This window comes from Anas acuta, chromosome 1, assembly GCF_963932015.1.
Source record: "Anas acuta chromosome 1, bAnaAcu1.1, whole genome shotgun sequence".
Taxonomy (NCBI): Eukaryota; Metazoa; Chordata; class Aves; order Anseriformes; family Anatidae; genus Anas; species Anas acuta.
Window position 1 is genome coordinate 192,261,017 of NC_088979.1, and position 20,467 is coordinate 192,281,483.

Genomic DNA, 20,467 nt, shown 5'->3' on the forward strand with positions numbered 1-20,467 from the left:
ACTCTTGACACTAGCAGAGAGACATGTTTTCTCTCTGCTGGAAAAAAAAAAAAAAAAAAAAGTGAGACCTCTAAGACCAATAGCAACACAACACATGAAGGGATACCTAAAAAAAATAGTTTTTCCACACCAAATACTGACTGAAGTTTCCTTGGAATGAATCAGCATTCACCACCCTGTTCTGTTACTTGCCAACCTGAATGCTCATGCAAGCTACTACCAGCACTACAGACCACACCTGCAGCATCACCATGTTGGTGTTTATGTCACAGCAAGAAACTGTTAGGACCTCCTTTGAGGGGTAGATTCCTTTTGAGTGTAAAGACACTGCAGCAGAGTCCTTATGTCTCTAAAATGCAGCTTACACTCCCAATACCCTGCTGCTTCTATGGAATACCTCAGGACCAGTCTTATAATTCTCTCTCACAACCGGTGAATCTTAAGTGAATCCACAAACATCTCTGCCCCAAGCAACTCCATTCCTTAAAGGTCACTTCAGATGCAGCTGGTTGGTGTCACCATATTTATCCTCACTCTTTTCTTGGTACAGAAACAAATGTACAAAGGCGTGGTTGGCTCCAAGCCATGCAACCCCCCCCTTCAGCTACACATCAAGAACATCTGGGGAAGCCAACCCTTCCCTGCAGATCAGCACATTGCAGAGTGCTGCCACAAAACAAAATTGACTTTTCCAGATTGTTAATGCCTTTAAGCCAAAAATGCAGATAGCCCAACCCCACAATGTTCCAGCAAAGTACCATTAGTGCAACTGACACATGAAGATTTTCCTGACACAAGAAAACAAGGACTTCAAGTAAAACAGAAGCTTGCTGTCCACTTCAACACAGGTGCTCCACACTGTGCAGCTTCTCACTTCAGAACTAATTCACCTTTCTTCCATGTATCAAACAAGGAAAGATCTTGCTAATGTTTTCCTCTGATCAGAATAAAATAATTAAACTAACAAAGAACATTATTTAACAAGAAAAAAAATCTAACTTAAAATTCAGAGCTAGAGCACCACTTACGTAGCTACCATTCTTAAGCCTGTGGGTGTTGCACCTCTTGCTGTGAAAAATGACACACTGAACTGGGACTCTGAAAAGACATTCAAGCTAAGAGCTGTTGGCTCTATTTCCCATACAAATGCCTTATGGCATAAGTACAACACACCTGCAGCTCCCACAGATTTCATTGATGTTGTTTGCGCTCAGCATGTCAGAAAGTCTGGCTAGAAATAAGAGACCCAACTAATAGCCACTCGTGAAGTCACTGGTTTGAAGCTATTAATTCAGCATCAGGCAGGAAGTCTACAGCAGGAAAGATGAGTCTGCAGACAAATGCAGCTGCTGTCTTTAGAACACCAGCAACAGTAGTTTATTGTCTGCAGGCTTCGGTAGCTATTTGTTTTGCAAGGCATTCTGCAACTCTTTCAGCAAAGTGACATTCTCCATACAGATATAATGAAGTCAGCACAACAGGTCAATCTTACCTTTATGTAAAAAATATATGGAGTATGTTATTACATCAGGAATATCAGAGGCTAGACTGCAACACACACACAAGCCTCCTAGAAAGACAAAAGAAAATTGATTAGTCCACCTGAATACTTACAACACCTTTACAATGCACAAAACCAAAGCAAGGCTGTTTTAAATTAGAAACTAACAATAACAACCTCTCAAAAAAGGTAAAGGTTACGGAAATACAGACTATGCATCTCCAACCATCATTTACCTAGGGAAACACAGAGTAAGGAAGACCAGAGGAGACAATGTGGCACAATGGAGCCCTGAGTTCTGACATGACCAGTTGTTGTTCTTTAAAGAAGCACATTTTTAGCTTTTCCCAGAAGAAGCTATTCTTGCAGCCAGAAAACTGATCAAGCCTCTCTCTCTTCAGTCTGTTTCAATCTCTAGATATTTTCTGTTACGGGACTACCAAATACTCATGGAATAACAAACATGGTCTGTCTGCTTTCTAAATAATAATTTCATATTGGCAGCAGCACGGTATGCTACCAGAGCTAGACATCACAGTCACTTCTCCCTTTTTCCAGCCCAAAGAGCTGTGATTCCTTTTTAAGGACAAAAATCAGTCCTTGTCACAAGTTTATTTCAGCCAAGATGCTCTGTGTAGGAATGGTTCCCCTTGCCCCATCCACATGAACTCCCTATCAGACTGACAGACCACTTTGACCCTGTTGGGGGGTAGTCCTCCCTCCATCTCTTAACAAAAACTTCAGTCCCCTACCTCCAAGGCTCTGGGGCAAGCTGCTTTGGCATGCTAGAAACAGCTTCCAAACCATACTGTCCCAATACAGCTGGGAAAGACAGGCCACAGCTATAATCGTTCACCTTTTGCCTTTGCTGAAAGTTTATCACTCAAGGAAAAAAAGTAAAGCAAATATTCTTCTTCTTCAAAAAAAAAAAAAAAAGTTTATATATATGAGGGATTAAAATAAAAAGGCACCAAAAAGAAAGAGCACAAGTCCCCAAAGCACTGTTACCAAGGTATTTTATATTTGGTTACATGCCTAGCGCACGGAGCTGTACCACGACTGTGATACAGATCTGGCTGAGGCACTCCACGCTTCTAGGGAAGGTAAATACTTTCTCCAGCTTATTCTTAGCTGCCTGAATCTCGTTGGGAAGCTCGAAACAGTTTTGCTTGGATATTTAAGTCATTTAGACAACAGACAGGGCACGCTGCCAGAGCACTTGGCATCTGTCAGAGCATGCATAATTTTTAAAGTAGCAGCATCAGGACTCGTGAGGAAGATTGGAGAAGCTCCAGCAACCCACAATGCTGTTTTATTCCCAAAAGCTCCCTTCCAACACTACAAATGTATTTCTTGAATGCAGGAGGCTACTGTATACACTGTTCTGTAAATTGTGCAGCATGCAAGTGAATGCAAGTCAATTTGTTCAGGCTGAAGTGTTGGTGGGCGTATATGCAAGCTGATCACAACAACAGTGGCTATGGGGAGCTATTACTGGGACGTACACATTCAACACCAGGATCCTGGTCCAAACATTAATAAACTGAACTACAAGCAATAGAAAATATCAAATGGTGCTTTGTTAACACAGTTGCTGATCTGAGACACATATGTTTTCATCTGTCCAAGCAAGGTTATATCTGAGACTGCCTTGGCAGTCCCATTAATGCAGCCAGAGACTGGCAATGCAAGACAAACTCCCTTCTCCTCACCAGTGCTCTCTGCAAATTAGAGCTGGGTTGTGTTGATTCAGGGAAAGCTTATCTTTCTATTGCACCTATATGGTAAAAGCTTTCTGCCTTTGCATGACCAAATCTGTCCATTTCAAAAGCCTTTGCAAACAGGACGAGCTGGAGCTAAATGCCATAATGTGAGATAACTCAGATGAAGATATTTCTGAAAAGATAAGTCTGTCCAAATATAACAGGAAAAAAAAAAAAGATCTCAACCACAACAAAGAAAAAACAGCATCTAAAAGTAAAGTTCTGCTCATATAGGGTAGCAGTTACTACATTCAGCAACATTACGAAAACAACTGCAGTTCTGCTGCTTCATTTATAAACATCATACCACCAAAACCAAAGAGTTTCATATGAAATACATATGGACACAGGAAGTTTTCCTAACTTCAAATTCCTGTTTTCTGTCCAGAACCTTAGGATGCAAGGCTGTAGGAGTTTTTCAACATGGCATCTGAGCACCGCAGTTCAAAAATGACATTGGATTAGCTCATTTTGTTTAGTTATGTTGGCTTAAGAATGACTGGCTGCAGCTAACTTCAGCCATGCAAACATCTCTCCTTTAGATTCCTTCTACAAAGCAAATGATAAAATACAGATAGCAGCAACCATCCCCTGTAGATGCCTATTTCTCAACATAGTTAGAGTCCAAATGCTTAGGTTTTAGGCAGCTAAAGTTAGGTGAGAGTAACTCAGTGTTTATTTCATCTTACTACCTGCATTTTTTTGGAATACCAAGTAAATTTAACTTCTAAAGCATTAGAAAATGTAACAGCCAAGTATTGTTTGAAGAATTACTGAATTCTGAGCATATAAAGTTAATTCTGAGACTAGAACTACTTGATGTAAGCTAATCTAGAAGTACACAGCAGTTTTTATCTGGAGACTTTTTGTCTTGTTTTGCCAAGTGTAAGGAACAGGGCTACTTTTCTTCTACTGCAGCAGTTTGAGAAATAAAGAGTGATTTCATTCAGAGATCAGATTGGCAGTAGCCAAAAATAGTTCATTAAATGGGAAGCTGCATGGAACATTCCATTTAGAAGTTATGCCAATCATTCTTTGCCAGTGATAGCTAAACGATACAAATAGGATATCAGCACTGATAGTTGAAGCATGCTAGCAGTTCATGCTAGCAGTTCCACAGAAGTCATAGTCTGTGCCCCAAGGAGAATGCAGTCTTGTCTTGTAAATCACCATAAGCAAGAAAGACAAGAGGGAATTTCAGTTCACATACCCACACCATCCTTGAACAACTACATATGGTGTCACTGCCAAAACCATTTGTTCTGAACTGCAATTACTCCAAATAAACCGTGCAATGTCATCCTCAGTTTCAAAAAACAACTAGTGAAGAGCCACATACAATAAACTTAGTAAATGTCAAATTATGTGTTTTACATTAAGCACAATGTTCAGCATGAGAAAGGTTCCACACAATTTAAATACTGCATTGCCAGATGGAAAATAGCATTTTATTTCAGGGTAATCAAACAATAGATTTGATGGAAGACAATTTCATCCTGGCCTAAAAGGAAGTGACTGACTCTAAGCAAACCCTAGCAAAGCATAGCTTTAAAAGGAAACATGTATATGAATCAATAACCTCTTCCATTCTTAGACAGGCAGTTTGTGTATGAAATGCACATAAAAATACTCAGTCTTGCTAACGGAGAAAAACTAACCTAATCTACATTTGCTAGATGGAAATTTGGCTTTCTTCTGCTTCTAATTCCTTCCCTGTAATCTTTAAGTGTACCGTCTGCCTTGGTAAGAAAAAAAAAACATATAAGGAAACTGTATTTCACTTGACTTGCCTTCATGGTCACTTCAAGGCAACTGGCAAATACCTCAGCAACTTACCCATGTGCACAAAAGCATCCTTAGAAAGTGAGATACAAAGCTACTATCGCGACACATCACACCTCTACACAACTCTGGACTAATCAAAGGTAAACCAGATACCATCTGCTTGGCTGATACTCTGCTTGGCTGTATGGTCTAATTTAGAAGTTGAAATTGTAGGTGTCTGTGATGAACAGATGTCTCTTGAGACTGGTTTTTAACCAAAAAAAAAAGCTCTAAGATGCATTAGGATGCAGGTTAAAACCTATATCCTAAAGGTTTAAGGAACATACTAACAAATATGTATTAAACCACTAAGTATCACATGCTCAGTACATACCAAGTATCACATACTTGGACCCACTATCACATACTGTCATTTATGTCAAACTCTTGCAATCTGTAATGTAGATGCTCCATTTATGCACATGCACTCTGTAACACGGTTACATGCAATGCCAGATACCCAGACAACAGACCTCACCAACACCTTCCCTGCATTTACTTTCAAACACATATTTGGTCAGCTTTAACATTAAACAGCTCTATAACACATGACCAAGCTTCAGGACTGCCCCTGCTCTGAAACTACAAGAAAATGCTTAATCAGAAACATTTTGCTGTACGGGTGCACTATATCAGTTCTTTGGAGCTGAACTACCAGAAAATTTCTAAGTCACTGTCTCTGTGTTAATATGTAAAACTCCAAGTAATCTTCAGCTTAACTTGTTATACAGCTTTCAGAGGGTAACCAAACTAAACAATAAAAAAGCTGTGTACTTAAAATTAAGCATTTATTAATGAGGTTAGAGATTAATACACTGAGTAGTTTTAAAAGTTAACGTGGTTAACCTCTATGAAATATTTAGAAAGACCAAAAATGTGAAAGACTAAACTGTATACTTACCAGAAGCTAATGTTTGTCTTTTTTTTTTTTTCCCCTAGGGGTATTGCTAGAAAACTTTCCAATCTGTAAAGAGCTATTGATTCCTCCTGGGACACAAAACTACTTGCCTTCTCCCTCTTATCTGTCACGTATACTCTAAAGGAATAAAGAAGTCTCACACATGCAAAGAGTAACAACTATACATGTATATAATGTATTACAAAGAAATTGTAATCAATTATGATTACACTATATGATAATGACATGTGGAGAACATTACAATATGACATTTGTATTTATTCGTTACCTGCTTTACTTGTAAAAACCCGAAGATTCAAAGATTTGGATGTAACATCTTGGTCTTGGCAGTTATCATATCCAAAATTCACTAGTCTATGAGCAAATAAAGACCATTAAATAAATCAGTTCTTCATCCACAATGACTCATCACAAAGACCATAACAGTTGCAATATAATAAAAATATACTAATTGAACTATAATCAAACATTCTCTAATGCAAGTTAAATCGGGCTTTAAGCGATCAGCTTGTTGCTGTTAGCTATAAGAATCACAAGACTGTGAAGTTACCAGAAACCAACAATTCTTATTACAACTGCATGATTTCATATGCACTTCTTGCAGCATAACCCAACCATTCCAACTTTGATGTGCAATTGAGTTTTGAAGAAGTATCAGAAATCCTGTCACTTGTTATGCCTGTGAATTCTATGGCTTTGCAGTCCAGCTGAACCATTCTTGTATCTGTAAAGCTACACCTAAATCTGCAAGCAGGCACACCAATTCCAGTGGAAGTACTTGAAAAGGAAAGAAAAAAAAAATCATGCTCACATGGAACGTGTGATGCCATGATATTCTTTCTGTCTCATGTTGGTTGTGCTTTAATGTTTTTTGGAAGAATAACAGAACACCCCAAGTTGGAAAAGACCCACAAGGATCATCAAATCCAACTCAATATAAAGGAGGGAAAGGATGCCATCCAGAGGGACCTGGGCAGGCCTGAGAGGTGGGCCTGTGCTACCTCATGAGGTCCAACAAGGCCAAGTACAAGGTCCTGCAGCTGGGCCGGGGCAATCCCAAGCACAAACACAGGCTGGGTGGAGAATGGATTGAGAGCAGCTCTGAGGAAAAGGCCCTGGGGGTGTTGGTGGATGAGAAGCTCAACATGAGCTGGCAATGTGTGCTTGCAGCCCAGAAAACCAGCCATGTCCTGGCTGCATCAACGGAAGCGTGGCCAGTGGGGCAAGAGAGGTGATTGTGCCCCTCTGCTCTGCTCTCGTGAGACCACACATGGAGCCCTGTGCTCAGCTCTGGGGTCCCCAGCACATGAAGGACATGGACGTATTAGAATGAGCCCAGAGGAGGACCACAAGGATGATCAGAGGGCTGGAGCACCTCTCCTACAAAGACAGGTTGAGGGAGTTGGGGTTGTTCAGCCTGGAGAAGAGAAGGCTTGGGAGAGACCTTACAGCGGCCTTCCAGTGCCTAAAGGGGGCCCTACAGGAAAGCTGGGAAGGAACTCTTTGTCAGGGGTGCAGCGATAGGACAAGGGGGAATGACTTTAAACTAAAAGAGGGGAGATTAATTAGATTAGATACTCAGAAGAAGTTTACTCTGAGGGTGATGAGGCCCTGGCACAGGCTGCCCAGAGAAGCTGTGGATGCCCCATCCCTGGAGGTGTTCAAGGCCAGGCTGGATGGGGCTTTGGGCAACCTGGTCTGGTGGGAGGTGTCCCTGGCAGAGGTTGGAACAGGACAGTCATTAAGGTCCCTTCCAACCCAAACCATTCGGGTATTCTATGAACTCATGGCTCTACACAGACCTGCTCAAAAACCAGGTGTCTGAGAGCATTATCCAAATGCTTCTTGAACTCCATCAGGTTCTGTGCCGTGAGCACTTCCCTGGGCAGCCCGTCACAGTGCCTGAGCACCCTCTCACTGAAGCACCTTTTCCTAAAATTCAACCTGAACCACCTGTGGCACAGCTTCATTACAGTTATATTTTCATATCTTTAAGATCTAGAAGTCCTAGTTTTCCCATGCAGAACGTACAACAGATAGTTCTAGTCAGTCTGGATGGGTTTGTTAGTTTTTTGGGGCTGGGGGTTTTTGGATTGTTGGTTTGGTTACCCTCTGCCCTTACCAAAAGAATTTGGCTCCCGTAGTGAGATTCACCTGAGGTTTTCTGCAAGAATTTTGGAAAAAAAAAAAAAAAAAAGTACCGAAGCTCTTAGAGTTGGATTTTTTTTTTTCAGTACTAACAATAACAGTATATATTGCCCATTTTGGGCAACCTGCATGTGCAGGAGCACTATGCTGAGCGTTCTGCATAGTGCTGAGACATCCTGAGCACCCCATTCTGGGTAGGATGCTACTCAGCTACCTTCAGTTTTTGATATCACTAACCGTTCAGATATCTGAACAGGCCTTTTTGGAACATAAATTCAACTAACTGTAGATAGATGAGGATGGGATGAATTACGACAAACTATCCTGCTCTTCCTCAGTTAAGAGGGAACCTAATAGAGCCTTAAGGAGACAAGCTCAGATGCAGTCACTGTAGTCAGAATCTATGAGTCTTAGCCTTTGAAACTGCAGGCTGCCTGGAAATAGCATGCTGGAGAACAAGAACAGCACAGGCAGTGCCTCATGGACAATAAAAAGCTGCTACTGGTCTGGTTAACTGCCCAGTAAAACATGTAACAGCAATTAAAAATGGAGAGCTTCCCTTGACAGGAATTTCCACATCACTACTACAGCATGCCCAAGACTGAAACAACTCTCTTTAACTAGGTACCAAATACTCGGAGAAATGATGTTTTAACATATGGCTAGCTCTTTAGACAAATCATTTTTGAAAACAGCACCAAAAAAGCATTCAAGGATTAAATTACATTTTACCATTGATGAAAATGAGAAGAGCTGGAGGTTTGGACAAAAAAAAAGTGTCAATCAAATTATTCTTATGTTCCAGTCCCAAATAGGTAACTCCAAGCAAAGATACTATGGTTCTAAACCACATTTTACTTCACTTTATAAAATATTACTCTATATATTAAAAGGAAAACAAACAGATCCTTACTTTACTCGTGTGTCAGTCACAGAAATATCCAGGTGTGATTCCAACTGTTAACCAAAAACCAAAACCAAACCTGTTATTTAGTGAGATCAGGATGATTACTGAACTATGTTTAACATTTCGGCCCAGTAAAATGTGTCACACACATTTCAACAGATTCAACATTTTAACAAAGACCAAAAAAAAGTTTATATCCTTTATAATCCTTACTGTCTCAGACAAGTCACAAAAGACTCTTAGAAGATACGCGTGTCAATTGTGAGACAGTTAACCTCTTCTGTTAGAGCAAATTTTAACTCCTGGGATAAAAGTTTAGTGGTACTTGTATGCTCAGTATCTCTAGTTTTTATGTTCTCTGTCTTTTGACAGCAACAGATTTTTCTGTCTCACTGAAAACTGCCTCAGCAATCCACAGTTTTTATCTAGTGTTTGATAATCCTGATTTTCAATACCCAAGTATAGAATCAGTGTACTACCATGAGTATCACATACTTCTAGGTCAGTATCTGTGCAATTCCTCTGAAATTACCTTACCATGGTGCAATCTGAATATGCATGCATAAATTCTTGAAAAGAATACAAAACAAGAACAAAAAAACAAAACACACAAAAAAGGAAAAAACAAAACCAGTTTCCCTCTGCAAAACGTCTGTTTTTGAAGATTAAACAGATACTGAAACTGATCTCATTATCAGTGCCTGGAAGATAAAATTACATCCAACTCAAAACTAGCATATAATAAAATTCTAATTACTTACTATTGAGTTAAAATTTTCATCAGGGTAAAACTGGACACATTTTAAAGTACACCTTGATTCCTAGAATGAAGAGGATATGTTCTTTAACTAATTAAAAATATGCACATCATATAGACTGGAAAGTGGATTCCCCAGCGTTCTACACACTTAACACGCTTTGCTAACAAATATGCAGAAGTTAGGGGACAAAAGAAGACATTAAAAACCACATATAACCCCCCACAATAGCACTCTGACATACTTCCTTCCTGTCTCAGATCATTATCTACCAATCATATAAAATTGCGTGGGCCCTCACTTCAACACAGCATTATGTGTCTCACACACACACATTCTAGAATGTTAAACAAAAACTTCTTCACAGCTACCTGTGTGGCAAAAGGAACCATATCTTATTTTGGTCAATTCAAAAAGGATCTCTCAAACAAAAACAGGAATGTGTTTCTCCATCACGGTTCACTTCCTGTTATTTCCTAACACTTCTTTGGCAGCTAAGAAAAGCTGAGAAAAGTAGACTTTCATTTATGCAGAATACATCAAATGCAAGTAGTCCTTCAGTCAAAACAAACAAGCAAACAAAAAAAAAAAGTGAGGAGTTTGAGCATTTCTAGCCAAGACTGAACTCATTTGGTACATTCAGTAAGCCTGTGTACAGCATACTTTTCAGATGTGAATTCTGTAAAAGAGGCAATACACTCCCACAACTTTTAGTAGATTTAGATCCTTTTGAACAAAAGACCTTTTTAAAGCCAAGAAAACTAACAAACCCATCCATTTTTAGAGGAAGCACTGAGACTATCAGTCTTCCTGCAATTACTATGCACAAATGGCTGTTCAAGCAAGCCTGGCTTTTGATTTGGGTTATTTGAGACAATAACAAGACAGCCTATAATGGAAACCAAACTCACACTATTATTACACCACACTCTCAGAAAGCTTCTCTGTTATGAGACAGACAGGAACAAAAACACTAGAATAACACTGATTTCACCTTTGGAACAATGTAGAAGAGTCTCTGTTCCGTCATATCCCATTGTGCCCAAATGAGATCATCTGCAACTCTGGCTCTTGGAAGCTGACCTGAGTTTTGAATCACCTAAAGGGAAAGAAAGAACATTAGAGGTCATCAAGTTAGGTTTTGTAATGATTACACACAGACTGTGCTTTAAAGAGAAGAGCAATGACAGAAGAGGCTCAAATACTTTGGTGCTTGAAGGGAATATGCTACGTGTCAGCAGCACAAGGGCCACCTCTGCTGTGTGCAAGATGCTCAGGTTCAAGATCAGAAAGTTTCTAGGGTACTCCAACTACCAAGTATTTCCAGAGTCTGTATTTTCTCCATAAAATGAAACATTGGGGTCTGCAACACAATTTGTTAGTATATTAGATGTATGCTTACTAATAATAGGTGCTTTAAGTAGAACATGCACATTCAGTTAGCTGAAAATAAATTGATGTTTGAAAGGCAAAAAACATATTAGACTCTAAGTACTGTGAATGGTCCAATCTTTTTTTTTCCCCTCTAAGTTTTGTGTCTTTTTTTTTTTTTTTTTTTAATGAATCTTTTCCTGGGACACTTGGACTCCCAGAAGGCAAAGTCAGGAAGGTGACTCTACAAATACATTGAATGGTTTAAAAATAAACCTACCCTATGTTTTCTTCCTTCTAACATCCAGACAAATTCAGAAACAAAGTTACTTTCCTCATAGATTACTTGATATACATTTTTTAAAACAAGCTTTGTGGTTAGCAGGATAAATTGCCAAGTTACAAAACAATTAGCTAAAATTAAAGGATAGATGCTTACATTCTCAAAACTCAAGATTTTTCAGGACTTACCACTTTGTGTTCTTCCACAGCAACACAAATATCAAATTGTTCAATATCTTTAAAACAATAAAAAACATTTCAGTAAAAACATACATTTTTTACGTGTTTTTATATAGTTAAACAATTTCACCTCTTAGAATGTTATGGGAGCCCATTAGACCCAAGAAAGCTCAACTCAGTGCAAGAGATATTTGATGTATGAACAGAGGTGCCTACACAGAGGCCTGGACTCTTCCTCTCCTGAGAGGGTGGCATCAGCAGTACCACCCAGGGCAAAGTCCTCTGCCCACATCGTTGCAGCACTGTCAGAAGAGTGCTACATGAAACATGCCAAACCAAGCAAAGGATGATGCTTGCAGAGAAAGAGCATGCACAGCTGCATGCTGCCCTTGCCCTGTTTCACTTCCTACCAGGAGAACCACCTTGCAAGCCTTCCCATGCAAAGCTGCTAACAGTTACTGCTAGTCTACCTATGTTAGGGGTGCAAAATCAATCTGAAAGATTTTATAAATGGGACTGTTTTTGATCAAAGCCCTAAGTGAACAGATTATGAGATTAACTCTACCTACTTAACTCCAGCTACCTAAAAACTGGCATGTAGCTTAGCAGAAAAGACAGGCCTCTACAAAAAGATGGGAAAAGCCATGTCAGTCTTTGATAAGAGTAAAGGCAAGCCTGCCTTTTGCAAGTGTCCCCCTCTATCCATTCTCACTTACTAGGCTGAAACTCCCACTACATGAGGCTCAACATGCAATGTTAAGCCAAATCCAAGGAACTTTTGTCCTGTTCTCATCCCCTTGTCATGCTATTAAATCAGAATCCATTTGTCATAATCAATGGGGCTATTCTAAATTTCTACAGGCAATTATAAAAGTATAACGTAGCTTTTCTAGAATTTATGATGACTGATGAATGCATGAACCAAGAAAAAAAATGCAAAGCTGTCCATTCTTCCAACACTGAAAAAAACTCATTAAAGCATATAGCTTTTGAAAGACATTCAGGATACCTAGAATAGTTCATACTTTCTTTTCATTGTTTTTCCCCAATAAATGACTATAAAAAACAATCCCTGATGGGCATCTTAAAGGAGAAGAATGACAATGTACTTTCAAAATATTAACTCACATTTATCTTCTGAAACTAGCAAGAGGCGACTTTCTGTAGAAGTATTTCTGCCTTCAACTGGATAAAGGAACTATACAGAAAGTTTCACAAAAGTAAGTAAATAACTACAGTTGTTTACAGCACTTATTTAAAATATTTAGCTGAATAGTTAACATATATTTAAATAAAGCCAAGCACATGCATGACATTCAATTAATAAGAACAGCTTTTATTACAGACTGAGTCATCAATCACTATCGCAAACTTAGGGAGACTGAAGAGAGGGGAAAAAAGTAGCCTACACCTTAGATAAATCCTACCTCTAACATTTTACAAGGTTTCTCATCTTTTTAGTGTACCAATGTTTTTGTTACATTATCTCTATCTCCCTTACAACACTTGCAAGAAACATGAGACTTTTCTGGACTCTATCACTTTGTCCACACTGCATTAAGAAGGTTTGCATTTAGATTATTTGAATGATTTACCTGTACTCGAACGCAGCTATCCACAGCCTTCAGGACTCTCACATTATTAATGGGATGAATTTCAATTAGCAAGGTTAAATATTTGGATACTGCAAAAAGAACATGTTTTAGATAAGTCTTTTTTCTTTTTTTTTTATATATATATATACACTTTTATCACTAAGAGAAAAAAAAAGAAACAAGAAAGAATAAAATACTTCTAACAGTATTAAAACAATCCACTTGTAGTACCTGACTGTAACAGCCGGCTCACTCTTTCTTCCTCTGTGTATTGACGGAAGCTGACCGCTAATCCAGAAAAAGAACACAGCAAGCATGCTATTAATCTTACTGAATACTCTTGGAGAGCAAACATCACAAACATTTTACAAAAATATGCATTTTAAGAAGCAACAGAAGCTCCCCCAGATGTAGGAGACATACATAAATGCAGGTAAGAGAAGTGAGCAAGGGGTGTTGGAGATTTTTCTTTTACTGTAACAGTAATGACAGGATTGTTACCTACATTTTTTGGTGATAGATCCACTCAAATGCATAGATTGACACGAGCAACACAGGGTTCAAAACAGACCCGTATGTAATTATAAACTCAAATGCATCATACAAATAACCTAAATCATCTTTAATGATGACAAAAAAATGAATAATGAAACATATTTACCCAGTAACGTCCTTTCACTGTTGACTGAACAACTGATTATGCGCAGATCTCTCTCAAACATATAGAGGTGCTATAAAGGAAATACATTAGCAACAATAAATTATTTTTAACTACATAAAGATAACCATTTAATTACTACTCCTTACGAAAACATCACTGAGCAGTTCACCTTTTCATTTCTAAAGCAAATCCCTCTTAAATCAGACGAACTTCAAGCCTCACTTCTGTCACTTCTCCTTTTCCTCATTTGTTTGTTTCTTAATGGTTCTTTTGAGCTCTAGTTGCCACTAGAGCCGTACAGCAAAGCTTTACATAAGTATGAAATCTTACCCATTTCATACTGTTTTGGGACACCTGCAAAGACCCGTTATCACGGTTCCAACCACTGAACTGTGGTGCATTATTCAGTTTTAATTTTTTTTCTCACAAATAGTAGCAGCAGACAGACCGAGGAGGCACACATGACAATACAAAAAAATCATTTACTTTTAAGGGCACATGCTGTGTTTAAGAGGGGACCTTGAACTGGTTGTTTAGAAATCAAGACTCCAAACACGACACTACTACTCCCAAGATGTTCTGTAATCTTAATACTGCTGAGCATCATGTGAGTACCTTTCATTTCTCTCCTCCATTTCAAAAAAAAACATTTAAATGCTTAAGGAGTTGACACATTGTGTTTCGAGGCATCAAAATCTAAAATCCTATAGCATTGCCCTCACCAGTCAGAAGCACAGTTTTGCTCTCACCTCATTTTCTTTAGTTTGAGGGTCGTACAATCCAATATGGGTCTCTCTCTGATTTCCCTACAGATGAAAACAAATCAACACTGAATGTGCACACACGTTTAAACAGTTGTTGCTTTTTCTCCAACCCTTCTTTCCTCTTTTCCCCCCTTCCCTTGGCAAACATCCTCATACGCTTCCCTGTCCTGTAATACAGGCAGTTAATTATCTAATTCCAAGGAGAGGCAAAAATGAGAACAATGTGGTGAGCTTTTTTTTTCCCCCTTTCAGAACTAACACATATGACAAAGCTGAAATGTAGCCAATCCACTGCCCACCAGCTGTGCCATATGCCACTTGCCTCTCTTACTTCGGTTCTAAACTGGTTTAGTTAGCAAGGAAGAGATCTCTCTGCAGGAATGAGAGGAGACACTACACTGGCCTTGGGAAGATTTAAGGCTGCTATTCCAAATCTCACAGACTTGGGTCATCACGCCAAAACGGAGCACAGAAACATCAACCATCATCAAACACAGCTTCCGGAGATCTGGCTGCAGGCTGGAAAAAGGATTTCAGTTCTACCTTAGGAAACAATATTCAGCCTTTAAATAGTATTTCACAGCTCAAATGAGACCATTAGGCTGCTGCCTTTGAAAAGAAGCATAATATACACCCTTTGTAGCTTATCAATAGCAACATGCAATGTTTGGGACACTCTAAGGCTATACAGACCAAAACTTTAACTTTCTGGTACTCTTTAATATGCCTTATATCTCCAAACTATGTTTTAATTAAAAAAAAAAAAAAAACTAATTGTGCCTTGCAGCATATCTTGTTTTGAAAATCAAGCTGAAATCCATTAATCAATACGCTCTAGGTATATGCACTAAATTGCTAAACTGTCAGAATTAAATCCAGCCACATCGTTTGTACTCAAACAATGAACATCATTGTTTTTAATTGCAGCTTGAGGGGTGGGGGGGAAAGGGTAGAAATCTATGGTTATTTACAAAGTTAAGGCATCTCGCCTTGTGAAATTAAAACAAAAGCCTGAGTATTCTCTTCCTCAAGGGTCTATTTCTAAGTATTTCATTACTGTTGTGGCTGTGACAAAATTCTTTTGACTTCTAGCTTAAACAAGGGAAACAAAATGCCTTTATGTTAAGACACGGGCTTCAAGCCTGCTAGCTTAAGGCTAAGCAAGTGATTTCACAAATTGCCATTCTTTCCAAATGTGTCTAACTCTAACATCCTCTGTACTTACTACTGAAAAATGCATTTTACAAGACTGGTAGCAGGGCTACATCAGTGTCCAGCCCAGTGCAGAAGCTAATACATCTGCTTTCATGTTTCCTGCAAAGATTCCTGTTCCAGCTTTGCAAAGGAGAAGCCCTGGCACTAGCACTTATCTCTGTTACAAACATCTTCCTTTATGCCAACTTTCAATATCATGAATGACAGATGCTTTCAAACCCAGAGTACTATGCAATACTCTAAAACACACTTGAAAATAAAGCTCGTTCTCCACCCTCCCGATTTCAGAAGGAAGGCACTTGGTCTTCTAGTTCTGAAGAGACATTTAGAAATACCATTACACTCCTGAAACAAAATTATCAGTCCTAAAATTTCGGTCCTGAATTAAGGTATCTCTGTCCCAAGGTATGTCTGCATCAGCTGCAGAAACAAATAATTTACATCTAAGTTGGTACCAACAGTTCCAGCCGACAAGTGGAATTTGTATTGATCATAGAATGGTTTGAGTTGGAAGGGACCTTAAAGATCATCTCATGGCATCAGCCCCGCTGCCATGGGCAGGGACACCTCCCACCAGCCCAGGTTGCCCAAAGCCCCATCCAGCCTGGCCTTGGACACCTCCAGGGCTGGTGCATCCACAGCTTCTCTGGGCAGCCTGGTCCACTGTGTCACCATCCTTAAAGAATTTCTTCCTTAAATCTAATCTACCTACATGTATAACCTTTCTGGGTTTAAAGCCATTCCCCCTTGTCCTATCGCTACACCCTCTGACAAAGAGTCCCTCCCCGGCTTTCCTGCAGGACCCTTTTAGGCACTGGCAGGCCACTGTAAGGTCTCTCCTGAGCCTTCTCTTGTCCACGCTGAACAACCTCAACTCCCTCAGCCTATTTTAACAGGAGAGGTGCTCCAGCCCTCTGATCATCCTCATGGCCCTCCTCTAGACTCACTCTAGTAGGTCAACATTCTTCTTGTCACCACAACAAGAACAGAAAAGAAAGGGGCAGGAAAGAATTGTATACCACACGCTACAGACAACTTCCACTGGGAGAAGCATCACACATTTAATGCAACACCACCTTAAGACACATTTGCTATTTGTGAAAACACTCCAGGAAGCATCTTCCAGTTTGCCCATAGCAAGTGTGAAAAAAACAACGAATGAACCACACTTACAGTAAAGCAAACTGATTATGTCAGCAATCTTCTCAACACAGAAAGAACCCAGATGTTGGCTCTTCCTTCTGCAGCCTGACTCATTCAAGAAGAAAGAGATTAGACTACTTTATAATGCTGAGAGAACAGGAAAATAAAGGGGCAGCAGCACCTCCTTCAGGCTAGCATAACAGAGGTGAAAATTGCAGCAGAGCTGTGCAGTTTGCTACCCCTAGTTCCCAGCCTTTGTCACCCAGCCATTCCTGCCACAAAGGCTGCAGAGGTCACTTCATTCCCTGAATCAGGAAAGAGAAACAACAGCCAACATTTTTGGTGTTGGCTTTACCTCCAAATTCAGGGTTAGGTGTTTGAATCCTCCTTCAAGTCATTGGCCAATTCATTCACTAGAGCCTGGCAAATATTTGTCCCCCTTTCTTCACCTCACACACCTCCTCCCAAGGCAGAGGCCACAAGCAGCCATTTCTCTAAAATCCCCTAGTTTGACCAGATCTGCGCTGACTGTAACAACATCTTCGACACCTAGTATGTGAGCAGACACCTACATTTAGATGTATCAACCTTGAGCTAAATCTTACCCTCTTCTGCCAGCCGCAAGAGCTGGAACACCACACGAGGCAGCCAGACTCTGCTGTCAAAAGTCCAAGAAGGAAAGGAGTTACTCCAAGCTTGGTGTGATATTCCACAGGTGCTGGACAGCAGCAACATCACCCATACATAGATCTCCTTTAAGGAGCTAGGTAGATTGTCTTTATTAAATCTTTAGAGATTTGAGTAATATTAAAAGAAATAACACTTTGTTGAGCACTGTTTTTATGACTCCTGCTGCCTGACAGTCTCCCCTCCCCTCGCTGGTACCAAAGGAAACATCCACCCACAGCTGAAATGCACTATACCTTGCTGAAGGCCTCACCTCTTCCCTTAACCCTAGCAAAGCTGGAGAGTTTTAGTGTTATTGAGCCAGAGGGGAATGCAGGACAGCCCTATCCTACTGGAGCCTGCTGTCTGCAGTTATATTTCCCAAGAACCAAGACCCTCCAGAATCCAGCTGGGTTTCCAGATTTCTCTGAGCTGCACAGAGAAGAACCACAGCTTGTCCCCTCAAGGGGAAGCCTTCCCAAACCATTTAGAAAAGCCTTGGTACTACATGAATTTCAATCTAAAAGTGATATATATGCCATGAGAGCAGAACCCTATATTAAAAAGGATAGTGCTACATACTTCAAAACATCCAATAAACTAAGATTACTTCCTAGTACTTGCAATGAAGTGCTATAGATGTATCTTAAAGTAACAAAGAAGAAAAACAGAAGCAGAGTTAGTGTTACATATATGGTGTCTTAACATAGTTATTGGCAGGATTAAACCTTTAACTGAAGCAGTGCACTTGAATTTAAGAGTCAGACCTCCCTAAGAAACTCTCAGGGAGAAAGAACATGCTGCTTATGAAGAGTTTATCTGTTAAAGAAATGTTTTTTTCATGCAGGGTGAGATTCTGGCCCCAAAAAAATCAACAGCAAAAACCCTATGACCTGATCGCGTCAGTCAGTACTTTACTCTCTGTTTCATCACTCTTAACCTTTGTCTGAAGTGGAGATGGGTATTTTCCCATCGCCCAAACCTCCAAGTAACCAGTCAAGTTTTCATGTTTTAACCCCTCCAACCCCCCAAAAAATTAAGATGCAGAGACTCAAGTAAATGTAGGCACACACACAGTGATATTCTCAGGAATATTTTCATTAAGCTCCAAGAGAGATTTACCTTCCAGGTATAAATAATTTTTCCATTTCTTTCAACATTTACAACGTGGAGTGCTGATGAGTTCTCAGAAGTATCTGAAATAAGTATCAAAAGGCACAAGATTTTCACTTGAGCATGTATATCATACATATGCACAATTTATGCAAAGGTGCTAAGTACATTTTTACATATAAATGCTTATTTGTACATGCCAGAATTACCACTTTCTGTAAAGACAGACAGAATATTTCTTAGACTGTGATTTAAATCTCATAAACTTCAAAAAATAGGTACGGTTTCAAAGCACACAGAAAATAATTACATTTCTAGATTCCTAACGCCTCATTACAATTGTGATCCGAAATTGCCACAATCCTTTCTGATGAAAATAGAATGTGATTACTCAGTGGTTTACACTCCCAGAAAACTAAAATTGCATTATACACATGATTCAAACAGTTAAGTTGCACTCAGAGCAGTACAGGGAGATAGAACTAAGCATGAGAAAAAGCATCACTTGTCCCAGCCGCCCCCTCAGCCCCCCAAAGGAATACGTGGAAATAAACCATGTCTTCAGAGATTAGCTCTACAGCAACAAGACCCACAAGATCAAACAAAACACATATGCAATATATTTACAGCTACAAGGGAATTAAGCAATGCAGGTAGGACAAGAAAACATTGGGGAGTTGGGAGGAAGGAAAATATTATACTCCATGTGCCAGAAACGCATCTTGTCCCGATTCTGCGTTCTGTTTTCTAATCACCACAGGCACTACACATGTATTGATCCCAGATGAAACTTTTATTAGAAGAAGGAATTTTGCTCTTAATAAGCTTGAGAGATGTACAATTGGCTCTAGTTTTAAGATACAGGTCCCCTGTATTTTGGTAAGCATGATCAAGAACTCTCCACAACTCCTGGCACACATTTAGTCAAGTTCAATGCTACTTACTTCAGTTATCACTGTGCCTTGACAGGAGTAAGCAGCATGAAAGTTAGTTTCACGAGCCTGATACTACGAATTAGTGGTGACAAGAAAGATGGTGTTTAGAAATATCATCAGAGGCCAATAATTTTGTTGTGAAAGGGCTAAAAAAATCCTTACATGCATAAAACACATCACCTTCTCCTGGTTTCAGATCACTGGAAGTACACAATACCACTATGCTAAGGTCAGCCAGTGACAACTGAGAAAGTCTCAGCTAACCATACATTCCACTCTTCTTTTAGCAGAAGCTTCCCAGAATTTAGCAACCACCACAAACTTTTCAAGATTACAACATCCTCTAGGCAAATCACGCCTCTCTCACAAAATACTTTCTCAGAATAAAATTTAGCTAGAGAAGAAGGTCCACAAGAAATCTCTGTGCCAACGAATCTAAGATCTCTATGTTGGAAAATCAAGAAAGATGTTGAAGAAGTTCTGTTTTGGAAACAAATTTGATGTCACTGAACAGTGTCGGTGGGAATACGCAGCCAAAGAAGAAGTGGCAACCATCCCTGCCCTTGGGAAATCCTGCAGTAGAACTTTGCATGCAGAATTAACACTTCTTCCTCATCTCCACAGCTTAGAATAGCAGATGAAGGGCTGAAAAAAAAAAAAAAAAAGAAAAAGAAAAACCAACCCAACCTGCCTGCCCAGCAAACAACTCTTATCAACATACT

At 39.6% G+C, this 20,467-nt stretch overlaps 1 protein-coding gene across 3 annotated transcripts in view; it reads right to left on the reverse strand.

The window, feature by feature from the left end:
* GSAP (gamma-secretase activating protein) overlaps positions 1-20,467 on the reverse strand; it is a 47,741-nt gene that overhangs the window by 25,452 nt on the left and 1,822 nt on the right. For 2 of the 3 annotated variants that reach the window (XM_068669866.1, XM_068669865.1), the window contains exons 2-13: positions 18,820-18,893; positions 14,659-14,715; positions 13,910-13,979; positions 13,480-13,536; positions 13,249-13,337; positions 12,782-12,851; positions 11,663-11,709; positions 10,815-10,919; positions 9,824-9,883; positions 9,069-9,112; positions 6,276-6,361; positions 1,493-1,570 (exon numbers count right to left, since the gene is read on the reverse strand). In XM_068669866.1, the coding sequence (XP_068525967.1) occupies positions 1,493-1,570; positions 6,276-6,361; positions 9,069-9,112; positions 9,824-9,883; positions 10,815-10,919; positions 11,663-11,709; positions 12,782-12,851; positions 13,249-13,337; positions 13,480-13,536; positions 13,910-13,979; positions 14,659-14,715; positions 18,820-18,893 (837 nt within the window). The remainder of the gene's footprint in view (positions 1-1,492; positions 1,571-6,275; positions 6,362-9,068; positions 9,113-9,823; positions 9,884-10,814; positions 10,920-11,662; positions 11,710-12,781; positions 12,852-13,248; positions 13,338-13,479; positions 13,537-13,909; positions 13,980-14,658; positions 14,716-18,819; positions 18,894-20,467) is intronic. The other variant, XM_068669867.1, reaches the window with a different exon arrangement.